Consider the following 12,414-nt stretch of genomic DNA (forward strand, 5'->3'; position numbering starts at 1 on the left):
TATGATCAAGTAGTAGTAAAATCTGCTGCTAGGTAGAAATTGGTAAAATGGGAAAAGTGAAAAAACAGGGTTCACTTAGTGTGATGTAGGTAAAGGCCCAGAACTGTATATTCAACTGGAAAAGCTGTCTGTGAAAGATCTTCTGTGAGCATGATATCCATTCCCTAAAAGAGCAAACCCTGATTTAGGACATTCACAATCTAAAAGAGAAATTTAAGCTCAGAGAGTACCTTAGATGAGCTCTCCTTCCTCTCACTGTTCTCCTATAAGACTATTGAAAGTGCTAGAATACAAAGCATCCTGTCCTCCACCATAGGTCAGGGTGAGTGGTTAGAGGGATGCAAACTGGTCAGAGATTCAGTGAGAGGAGAACTGGGAGTCACTCACAGAGTTACTAGAACAAACTAGGCCAGAAAAGAGAAGTTGTAGTCTTAAAACAAGTGAGAAGAAAAATATATTTATAACTATATAATTATAGAGCGATAACTTGTTTATTAACAGATAAGTTAAAACTTTAAGGGATGGAACATATTAGCTAAAAATGTAATCATTGTCTTAGAGGAAAGCCTTGAATTGATCACAGAGATTGTATTTGAAAACACAAGTATTAAAACTACTAGAGAAAAACTAACAGACGTGAAAGACAGAAGATGATCCCAATATCAGAATAATTGGTTCATACACAATCAAAGATATGATGTGTTATTAAATTATTTTCCTGACAAAGGAGAAAAAACTTTGAGTCTACAAATTAGAAGAGCACACTGTGTTTCAGGAAACTTTTTTATAGAAAGTTTGGCCCCATGAGCTAGCCCTAGCTGCTTGATACTATTGAACTTGGAGCAAAGTCTCTGTTCATTCAGCTGGAAAAAGAACATCATCTCCAGCAGCTTTTAGTGCCAAAAATTAATGGATTAAGATCTTTACAGTTTTGATGATAAGAATAACCCAAGATCCTTTATCCAGCTGTTATCATTTAAGTAAAGCACAACTAGTAGCATTATCATAGAAGAAAACATGTGAAGTGTAGCACCCTGATATCCTTCTTTCAAAAACTGCTCGACAGTAAATCCAGCCAGAAGGAGAATGAATCAGAAGAAAAGCCCCAGGAATTATAAGAGTATTGAGCCACTCACTTAAATATAGAACTAATACTAAAAGGTACTTAAATGTAGAACTAATACTAATACTTAAATTTAGAACAAATACTAAAATATACTTAAATAGAAACCCGTACTTAAATATACTTAACTCATTCACAACCGCTGACATGAATTTACATCATTCCAAATTCTGTTCCTTGTTGCCAATGTGAACTTACCTCATCGTGGCAGACTGTCTTTTCGGGTTTATAATGTGATTAAAAATTCAGAGTACAGAAATCTAGTCAGAGTAGTGTGTGAGGCAAGTGCTGGATGTGTCTGCAACTTTCAACTGTATTGTGAAAAGGGTAACAATTTAGAAAAGACCATTTCACTTATGCTTAATGACAGGAGTTTGTGGCAACCAACTTCAGATTTTTTTAATTTCTGCCTGCTCTCAGTAGTAGGAAAATGAAAAGTTTGCCAGCCGCTAATGTGTTAATATAGAACCAATACCAAAATGTACTTAAATATAGAATGACTACCTTAATGTACTTAAATATAGAACTAATACTAAATAACTGGAAATTGGGCTTACAGGACAGACCATGAGTGGGTGTTATAAACCTGGGCAATGTAAAGTGAAATAATAAAAAATCAGGAGATAGGAGGAGTAAAGATGTGAAAATTATAAGAATAATTTCAAAACAAAGAGAGTCAAGAAATACTGTTAAAAAATTGACGTACATTTAAAAAAAAAAAGAATGACAAAGAGAACAGCAGTCATATGCAAAGCATCAGCAATCAGAATAACTTTGGACAGGATGACAGGAATGCCATGCTTCCCAATCCTGGAGGAGGACCCTGTCTAGCCTAGACTGTTATAACCACTCCGCCTGACAGAAGCATGAGGGTCGAGTAGAAACATTCTTAACCAAGCAAGATCTCAAAAATGTTACCGCCCATACACCCTCTCTCAAGGTGCTCATGGAGAGGGTATACCCTGCCAAAGTGAGGACGTTAAGAAAAAATGGGAAGTGCCTTGGCTGTAGGAAATAGGAGACCTTGTGTAGCAGCGAGGAAAGAAGAGCTCCCCAGAATGGAGAATGGTGAACTTAAAGATGAAGCAGTTTACCAGATACTGAGTCAACTAGTCCAGAATGGAACAGGTTTCAGAGACTCCGGGAGGAATTTCTTCAAGAAATTAAAATTAATAGCTAATGCTAATGCCTGATATGAATTAGCATTAGCAGGGAGATTTTGGCAAAATTGGTAAACCATTTGAAATTGATTTTGGTGGTGAAGTCATAGAAAAAGAAATAAAAGAAACAGCTCCCTCCTTCCCCTCATCCCAATAAAAGGTAATTTTTGGTTGGGGGGAGTGGAATAAACTTTTCAGGAAAGAAAAGTAAAAGTTACTATGTAGTACAGATCTGAAGAGATGTGGTATTTTGTTTTTGTTTTTGTTTTTGAGTTGGAGTCTCACTCCTTTGCCCAGGCTGGAATGCGGTGGCACGTACACTCACGGCCACCCCAGCGTCGACTTTCTGGGCTCCAGCGATCTTTCCGCCTCAGCCTTCCAAGTAGCTGGAACTACAGACACATGCTACCATGCCTGGCTATTTTTTAATTTTATTGTAGAGATGAGGTTTTGCCAGTTTGTCCGGGCTGGTCTCGAACCCGCAGACTCAGGCAGTTCACTCACCTTGGCCTCCCAAAGTGCTGGGATTACAGGCTGAGCCACCGAGCCTGACCGAGATGTGGTGTTAATAAAAACACTGTGAAAATATCTAACCCAATTATTAGATAATTATTTTGGGAGGATGGGGAGTGTGGATACGCTGGGGTAACAGAAGGAGCTATTCTTCTATAGATAACATTTAAAATTGAACACTCAAAAGGTGTCTTAGGAGTATGTGAGGTGCAGAGATAAATACCAAACACAGTGACTTAAAGAAGTTGAAAATAATTGCCACTGAGGATAGGGAAATGGCTACCTTTTGCTTTTACAAAAGTTGTTGAACTGGCTGATTTTTTTAAAAGCAGGATTTATTAAGAGGATAGAAAAGCTCAGTGGGAGGGGACCCAAGCGGGTTGCCCTACTGGCTGATTTTTTAACATGTACATGTGGAACTCTGATCAAATATAAAGACTTAAAAGGACTTGGCCATTCATTGTCAGAGTATTAGGGAGGAGGCTATGAAGCTGCCGTCAGACTTGCGGTGAAAGTGTATGCAAGTGCAGCGGCCTTCGCTGGTGAGATGGGATGCACCCAAGAGGACCAGCTAGGAAGTGAGCAGACCAGGGTGCTTAGTTATGTTGTGGACATGAGTTTAGGTGCCTTTGTAGACCCAGGTGGAGTTGTCAGGAAGGCAGTATCTCTGATGATCGTACAGTCTGATGGTGGGGGTGATGGGCACAGACAACAAGTACTAATGGTCTACACCACAGCTACAGGCCCAGGAGTTGGGGGTGCGGAGCAGGGCCACTAGGGCACCTAGGAAAGGCTTCATGGACTTGCTGACCCCAGAACTGAGGCTTAGAAGATGAGTAGAAGAGCCAGGCAAAGAAGCAAGGGAAAGGAAAAGGTCCTTTCTAGGGGAAAGGAGCTTATGCATTCCCTACTTGAGGGCCACGGGTCATTGTCAGATATCCTTTCAAGGTGTCTGTTGAATCTCCTGGGCTCTCTACTTGCAAAGGACTTTTGGCTGTAGGGATTCATATGTATTATATTGACATTGCCCAGATACTTCTTGGTCTTATTTTTGTTTTAGAACATAAAGGGTGGTCCCTCGAGATGATATATGAAGACCATGTCCTGGGAGAAGGCAGAAGAGTTAGAATGAGTTGCTGGGGAGGAATTAACAATGTATGTGTCCAAAACTGGGTGGTGAAGTCTTCCTCTCTTCAACTGTTCCGTAGGATAAGGAGCCTCGTGGAATTATCCCTTTGGAGAATCTGAGTATCCGGGAAGTGGAAGACTCCAAAAAACCAGTGAGTATTTTTGCTAAGATATTTTGAGGGGAACAAGAGTATAGGTCAAGTTCTTTGGAAGAGAATGAATTTTAAAGTTTTTTTTAAAACACACAAAACATTTTAAAATGCTGTCATATCTTTAATTTAACCTAATTTTAAAAATCTTTAGTGTTCAAGCCAAAGATGAGACTAAATAACCTCTTTTTTGTTCTTTTCATTTTCTTTAGTATCACTTACTAAATATCTCATGAGGTATAGGAATCGCCTTAAATGGCAGCAGCAAGTACTCAGGATTTTCTAACCTTGGGACACCTTATAAATATTTTTCCTTTGTTTTGGACTATCATGTTATTACTGGCTTGGCTTTAAAAAGCATTAAATAACATGCAGTTTCCTCCATATTTTACATATATAGGAGTAGAGCTAACATATATCTGGTTAATATCTTTGCTAGTAAGTCCTATTATATGCAGTTTACATTCTCCAGAATTCCACTTCTAGGCTCCTCTTTTCCACAGGAAAATATATATTGCTTTTATTTTATGATGGTCAGAATATAGTCTTTTGGGAAATAAATGAACATTTTTCTTGGTCAGCAGCTTCCTAAGACCTTTGTGCTACTAACTCCCTCTCTATTTTGATTCTCAGAACTGCTTTGAGCTTTATATTCCTGACAATAAAGACCAAGTAATCAAGGCCTGCAAAACTGAGGCTGACGGGCGTGTGGTGGAGGGGAACCACACTGTATACCGGATTTCAGCTCCAACACCCGAGGAGAAGGAGGACTGGATTAAGTGCATTAAGTAAGTGGCATCTGAAAAACAGGAGAGCTGATGCACCTAACGATGACCCTCACTACACAGATATTTATGGTCACAGCTGCTAAATATGCTGTCCATGCCTCTTCTGTGCTCCAAGCATTAAACCCTTAGGAAATAGTTTGGTTGTGGTTCACATATTATTTTTCAGGTGGCGTTTGAATCATAAGCCATTAGCACACTTTTAAGAGAGCACTTCCCATCTCGGCTCCCCAAGTGCCCCTATAGACCCAAGGTGATAACAGGTGAGCAAGCTTAGAGGCACAGATGCCATCTGCTGAACTGATCTTTTCGTGTTTTAGGAAGCAGATCTCATTTTCATGGTGACAGCTCAGTAGAGATAGTAATCGTGCTTTATAATTTGTTAATCCTATGAGACACCATTTTCCCATTTATAGATGAGAATGCTGAGGCCTATAGAAGTTAAGAGATTTGCTGGAAGTCACATGGCAGTGATCCAAAGTCACAAAACAGCCCTCACCACGCACTGCTGTGCAGTGAGAAACTGAAAAATGGAGCTATAAATCCAGACCTGTGACTCCTAGTTCTCAGCTCTGTCTGCTTTATCAAGTTACACAGTGTAAGGTTTATTATAGGAATAGGGCTGTCCTGATGTGGCAAGTATCTGAAGAAACAGTTTTCTGAAGCTAATTGGCTTCTCTTCCTTAACATTCTTCCCTGGGACTTGTATGAAGCCTGATCTTCCATTCACTCCCCACGTGGATTGGTGTTAAGCATTCTGACTTTGGTTTTTTTTGTTGTTTTTTTTGAGTTGGAGTCTCTCTCTGTCACCCAGACTGGAGTACGGTGGCCACTCCTGGCCACCGCAGCCTCGACCTGCTGGGCTCCAGTGATCCTTCCGCCTCAGCCTTCCAAGTAGCTGGAACTACAGGCGCGCACTACTATGCCCAGCTAATTTTTGATTTATTGTAGAGATGAGGTCTTGCCAAGTTGTCCAGGCGGGTCTCGAACTGGCGGGCTCAGGCAATCCACTCACCTCAGCCTCCCAAAGACGTGGGATTACAGGCTGAGCCACTGAGCCCTGATTTTGCATTGTTTCAGTGATCCTTTCTCTTGAGAGCATATCCTTGATCTCCCTCCTGGGTACTTCTATCAGAATTTACCCAGCTGTTTTCCCTAGCTTCCTGGTGACTTTACCTGGAAAATATGGTGTCTGTGCCCACAGATGATCTGAGGCCCTGTCAGTCCTCTTGGTGTCCTGCATCATGGGCTTTCTTTCACTCCAGCTACAACCTCCCTCCTAAGGGAGTTGCATATTCTCTAGTCTTTTGTTGTTGTTATTGTTTTAGTATTCCCATTCAAATGAATATAGCCTTTTGGCTAAGGTTAAATACTAAATAAATGACTGAAAATGGAAATGATGGAGGAAGGAGCAGAGGATTTATTCTCACAAAAGTAATCTTTGAAAATTTGTGCAATGGAAGTAGACAAGAAACGTTTGGGGAGAGTGTGAATTTGGCGCCAGGTTACCCTGTGCTGTGTCCTCACTCTGTGTTTCTGGGCACATTGCCTGGTAGGGCAGGTGACCTACTCATTCTGTATATAGTGGAGGTAATTTCTAACTTGCAGAGCTGTTTTGAGGATTAAATGAGATTGTGCAGCAGGCATACCAGCACACTACTTGGAATTCAGCACTTTCCCCAGAGTGGCAGCTATTATAGGAAATGTCGCCCTGGGCAGGGACCAGTCCAACTCTCCACTGCAGTATTGTCAGAGTTTCTTACCAGTAATGACGTCTGCCCTGTTGCCTGGGGAAGAAGACAGCATGCTGTGGGGGACCTGTGGCCAGGCAGTAGATGTCATCTGTGTATCCTGTATCCTTTTTTTAAATGTATGTTTTCTTTTTTTTTTTTTTTTGAGTTGGAGTCTTACTCTATCGCCCTGACTGGAGTGCAGTGGTACGCTCCTAGCCACCGCAGCCTCGACCTACTGGGTTCCGGCGATCTTTCCGCCTCAGCCTTCCAAGTAGCTGGAACTACAGGCACACGCTACTACACCCAGCTAATTTTTTGATTTATTGTAGAGATGAGGTCTCGCCAAGTTGCCCAGGCAGGTCTTGAACCCACGGGCTCAGGCAATCCACTCACCTCAGCCTCCCGAAGTGCGGGATTACAGGCTGAGCCACTGAGCCCGGCTTAATGTATGTTTTCAAAAGTATTTATTTAACTCTTCAGTCATTATGAAATTCTTTTTTGTATATGATTTGAATTAAGGGTTGTAATTTTGTTCTCACGAACAAATAGCTGATTGTCTTAAAGCCATTTACTGATTACTTCATTTTCTCCTTACTGGGTTGATATATGCTTTAGTTTGCACCAAATTCCACTGTCTGCTCTGATGAACTCCTGTTGATCTATTGTGTCTCTCAGCATGACCACTACCTTGCCTCACCCATTACAGCCTTCCAGCATGCTTTGAGGTATGCTGGTTTGTGAACTTTCTCCCCTTCCCTCATGGGGTTCTTTCAAAAAAGCTTTGTCTGATTTTGTACATTTTTTCTTTCATGTAGTTTTTACTTCTGTGGTCAGAAAAACTAAGCATTCTTTAAAGTCACATTTAGAATCATTCAATCCTTGAAAGTGCATGTCTAGCCCTCTGTTCCTCTGGCCTGTCCCAGAGCTGGCTGTGCCTCAGCTGCAGGATTTACACTCTCATACCCTGCAGGCATGATCTCACTGTTAGGATGACTGTCCTCATTTCACAGATGAGGGATCTGAGGCACAGCAAGGTTAAGTAAATTGTTTAAAACTGTATGGTGGTGGTGCTGATTTTCAAACCCAGGCAGTGTGACTCAAGAAGCTGCACTCATACCACTGTGCAGTGCTCAGCCACAGGTATCCTTGCTTCTAGACACTCTCCCAGTGGAGACATAAGAAGCAGGAGGAAGGTTCTTATTTGGTGGATGCTTCTTCACCAATATTGACAGAAAGGTTTTGTAGAAGGTCAAGTGCAGGACACATTTTTTTTTCTCATTAGCTGCTCTTCTTAGGAGCAACCAAAGTTCTAGTGCCACTACCACATGAGTTGTCTTAGCATGTGGTTCAGTAGAATCAAAGTCTATTCTACTATGCCAAGACTTCCGTTATGCTCGCACCAGGAGTTGAGGAGTAACCCCAAGGCTAACAGTAACAGTGGCTGCTGTTGAAAGCTTATACCTGCCAGCATTGAGATGTGCACTTTGTAAAGAGAATCTCGTCTCAACTCCCAAGAACTCAGTGAGACAAGGGCGTCTCCAGTTCCCAGGATATGAGAGTTGTTGAGGAGTAACACACAGCAAGTGCCGGAGTTGGGACTGGAGCATGGGTGTCTGACTGCAGCCCAGCTATCTTCTCTATCTCCCAACACAATCCATCTGAACATGCTGGAAGCATCAACAGCACTTCTATGCAGGAACATACAGCTCACCTGAAGGGGGCTGACCCACCCTTAAAGCCAAGGGGGAATTCACTCCAACACCCTTAAAAATGAAAGCAGGCCAGGCTCAGTGGCTCAGCTTGTAATCCCAGCACTTTGAGAGGTCAAGGCGACTGGATTGCCTGAGCCTGCGGGTTCGAGACTAGCCCAGGCAACTTAGTGAGACCTTGTCTCTACAGTAAATCAAAACATTAAAAAAAAAACAAAAAAAACACCTGGGCGTGGTAGCGCGCACACCTGTAGTTCTGGCTACTTGGAAGGCTGAGGCAGAAGGATCGCCGGAGCCCAGTAGGTCAAGGCTGGGGTAGCCATGAGTGTGCCACTGCACTCTAGCCTGGGTGATGGAGTGAGACTCCAACTCAAAAAAAAAAAAAAATGAAAGCAGATGTTTTGACTGGTCAGATTCCCTTATGAAACCACTTTGGGTGAACAGACCCCTTCATGGTTTGGTCCCATCAGGACATATTCCTAGTACTATTGAGTTCCTAGTACTGCATGAGGAGCTTTGGAAACATTTTGTCATGGAAATATCATCTCTGGTGGGTAGGTTCCCGGTCAGTGCACAAAAGCCATAGCAGCTCCTGCCACCATCTTTCAGTTGGTGTAAGCATAGTGCCTATGGTCATGAGGCTTGTGAGTGAGCTCCAGAACACATCCTCACTTAGAATATTGCTTCTCTGGAAAAGTAAATCAAGCTGTAAGACTTTTGTATCATAACTTGCTTGAAAGTTGAGAATGACAGGCATAAAGAAAGTCCTGACATTGCAGTTTCACCCCTCCAGCCTGTGGCACTATTCTGTGCTGCTGCCTCTGCTGCCCTAACACAGGGGTAAGCTTAAGCTCCCTCCTGCTGTACTGGAGATCCACCCACCCAGCCTGTCTATCTACAGTATCCCCGGCTGCACCATGCTGGGCAGCCTTGACTGCTAAGTTACAGAGTCTTCGTTATTGAATTGGTGCTTATGTGGGGGGTGCTTCAGAAGTCCATGGCACAGGCCATGATGGCTGTCAAACATACCACATGCCAGACTTTTGCCGAGTCACATGCTTGATTATGTGGCACTCAAATGCTACACAGAAAACCTTGAGGTCATCATGGAAACTAAAGCACTATGTTTTTATTTCCTTTGAATTAGAATACAGTTATAAGAAAGTATCATGATTCTGTTCCTAAATGTAAATTGGTTATTAGGTTGAAATAGGCAAGAAACAAAAAACCCAAATTCTTGTCACCTTTTCCTGTGTCTCTTTTGAAGCATGTCACCTTAAGCCATGTGTGGGCATAGAGTTGACAACACCAACTTGACTTTAATGTTGACAATCAGGTGGGACCGGGGTTCTGGGGCTTATGGGGCCCTGAGAGACCCCATCCAGGTCTGTTTCTCTTCTGATCCTGTCCCTCACATCTCTCTGTTTTCTCCCTTTTCTTTGCTCCAGAGCAGCCATCAGCAGGGACCCTTTCTACGAGATGCTCGCAGCACGGAAAAAGAAGGTCTCCTCCACGAAAAGACACTGAGTGTGCAACTGAGGGTATTGGTCTGCAAGGCTTGTGGAGCTCTGGCTCTTTGTCCTGTGCCTCCACAGACAGGGTTGCTGCTCAGCAAAGCGTCCTCTCTGCCAGGCCCTGCCCTGAATTCCTAGAGACCAGCTTCAGCTTTTGCTATTTCTTTTAAGTGGGAGAAGAGTGGGCAGTTATCACCAGGGAAATGGGGACCTGCCGCCTGAGCAGCATGGGTTCCTGAGTCTTTCTCTCTTAGCAGAGCAGAGCTCCTATCAGCAAAGCAGCCTTCTGGCAAGTCTTTCCACTCAGCGGGTCTAATGGCAGAGCTCAGAGCCGACTTTTTACCTCTTGGTTGTTTTCCTGTGAAGAAGCCTTCAATCCCTGCACCATAAATACATGTATTGATATATTATTATATGTTACAAAAAAAGGTGGAAAGGAAGAGAAGCCACGTACTATAAAGATCTATTTTTTTTTAAGAGAACCATAGTGCTGTTTAGGTGCATTCTGCCCTGTTTGGTTTGGGGAACTTCTCCCTAGGCTGCTGCTACAGGTGTCAACCTGGGCCCAGGGCAAGGCCAGGCCTGCCTCTTCTATACTCTGGGACCTGGTGAGAGCTCGCTGCCTGGTGCTTGCCTGGGCAAGAGAGAAGGGTGAAGAAGAGAACACAGGGCACAGCAAGGCAGAGGGCACAGCAGGCATGGCAAGGCCTTGGACATTGCAGTCATACTATGCTTGCCCTGGCCTGGGGCAGAGCCACCAGCAGCACACAGTTAAGCAGCTTCAGCAGATGCTTTTCCATCCCAAGTGCCTGCGGAGCACCCAGGAGAGGAGAGAACTGACTGGACACTTACATTGTTTTCCTCCTTCAGAATCCAAGTTCTTGTTGGACTTTAACGTAGAAAGTCAGCATTTTCCTTGAGCTAAATACCTAATAACCAAAACTGTGAGGAAGGTTATCCTGACAGAGGTTCTGGGATGACCTAACTGTTTCATATTTGGGTTTTCTTCCTTTTCCCCCAAAACTCTAATCCTCGTTCTAGAGGAAGGAGTAGATCTTACCTGATCCCCTTAGGGCTTCAGCTTTTTCTGCCTCAAAACTGTCCCTAACTGGCCCTTTGTGGTAGGCCCACTTTAGGGGAAAATGGGCCTTTATATCTGCTTATCGGGGTTCAGTGGAGTGAGAGAGGGTGACCAGGTCGGCCTCTTGTATCTCTTCCCCCGCAAGGCATGTCTGTGAGTTGGCCCTGCCCCTCCTAATTTACGGTGTGAAGGGAGCCATGAAATGCAGCATTCTCCTGCCGTTCTCTCAGGGACTCTCAAGGGCAGCTCCTGCCACTCAGCTAGGACTAGCGTGCCAGTCCGGGCAGAGCAGGTGGCTGACCAGCCGCCTTGGCATGCCCCTCCATGTGGCCCTGGACAGGGTGGTTCAGGGTGCTGTCTCGAGGAGGCAGGCAGAGATGCCGTGTGTTTCCACAGGGCCATGTTGCCACGGCTCCTCTTATCTCTTTAGGGTTGGCTAGCATCTCTGGAAATAGCATTTGCAAGAGGAGTGGTGGGAGAAATGGGGGACGTTCTGGCACCCCCCTTTATGTCAGTCCTATCTGAAGTGGCTTCAGGCGCTTTTATGCCAGAACTTGTGAAGGTGACAGAAGTGGGTCCAGGCTGGAAACCTGAACCTTTTGGGCGGGAGAACCAGAGCAGTGCCAGCCAAGGTCGGGTTGGTCAGGACAGTGCGGGAACCTTCCCAGCTGGCCTGGCCTCTGCATTGGTTTTCATAAGTATTTCCTAGACAGAGAGGCACCTGGATCAGTATTAGTCTATTTATCAGAGATGTAAATAATCCATGTATAGTTTTTCTCCTTTTAGATTATTTTGTATTTGTTTAAAAAAAGTTTTGTCAAATACAAAATATAAAGAAATGATTGAAAGTTGTTGACAGGGTTTTTAAAAAATTATAATTATTATTCTAATTGTTTTTGTTTGTTTTGCCTTGTAAACTAGCGCCAAGGAACTGCAGCAAATAAACTCCAAATCTGTCCAAGCCATCTTTGTTGTCGGTGGCATCTATCATACCACGGGTTAGACCTTAGAAGTAGGGATGGGTTGCTTATCAGATATGCTTGTGCAGGAAGATATGTCACTTTAATTTCTCATCTTGAGTTCTGTAGGGCTATAACGTGGAAATGAGAGAAGGGTTCTGTCTTCTACTGATGAGTACATAGCAAGAAAAGACAATTGCCTTAGTCTTTGCCTCTTATTTTTTCTTTAAAGAAGAACATGTGAAACGCCTAACTGTAAATTAAGATAAGGAAATGCACCTTCAGTCAAATTAATATATTTTTAGTATTTCAGTTTCCAGCTATGAGTGCATAATGCCAGGAAACAGATAGGAAAGAGTCGTAGTAGGATAGACCTCAAAAGCATGAGAAGACAGTCAGTGAAGCATTACAGAGCAGAGGGAGACAGAAAAGCCCTGTCTGGGTCCCCTTCTGTTGGGCAATCTTTTCCAAATAACAGCAGTTACTTTGAATCTTTGCTTCTTGCCTCAAACCCCCAGCCTACCTTGATCATTTTCCAGTTGACCGCTCCTCTTTCCTGG

General features: G+C 43.4%; 1 protein-coding gene across 1 annotated transcript in view; it reads left to right on the plus strand.

Annotated features, from left to right (window-relative positions):
- Positions 1–11,860, plus strand: part of CYTH1 (cytohesin 1) — a 50,320-nt gene extending 38,460 nt beyond the window's left edge. Inside the window, exons 11-13 of the mRNA XM_021718746.1 lie at positions 4,005–4,076; positions 4,707–4,861; positions 9,749–11,860. Of these exons, the coding sequence (XP_021574421.1) occupies positions 4,005–4,076; positions 4,707–4,861; positions 9,749–9,827 (306 nt within the window). The 3' untranslated portion in view covers positions 9,828–11,860. The remainder of the gene's footprint in view (positions 1–4,004; positions 4,077–4,706; positions 4,862–9,748) is intronic.
- Positions 11,861–12,414: the final 554 nt, after the last annotated feature.

This window comes from Carlito syrichta, unplaced genomic scaffold, assembly GCF_000164805.1.
Source record: "Carlito syrichta isolate Samal-C Ts95f unplaced genomic scaffold, Tarsius_syrichta-2.0.1 Scaffold313381, whole genome shotgun sequence".
Taxonomy (NCBI): Eukaryota; Metazoa; Chordata; class Mammalia; order Primates; family Tarsiidae; genus Carlito; species Carlito syrichta.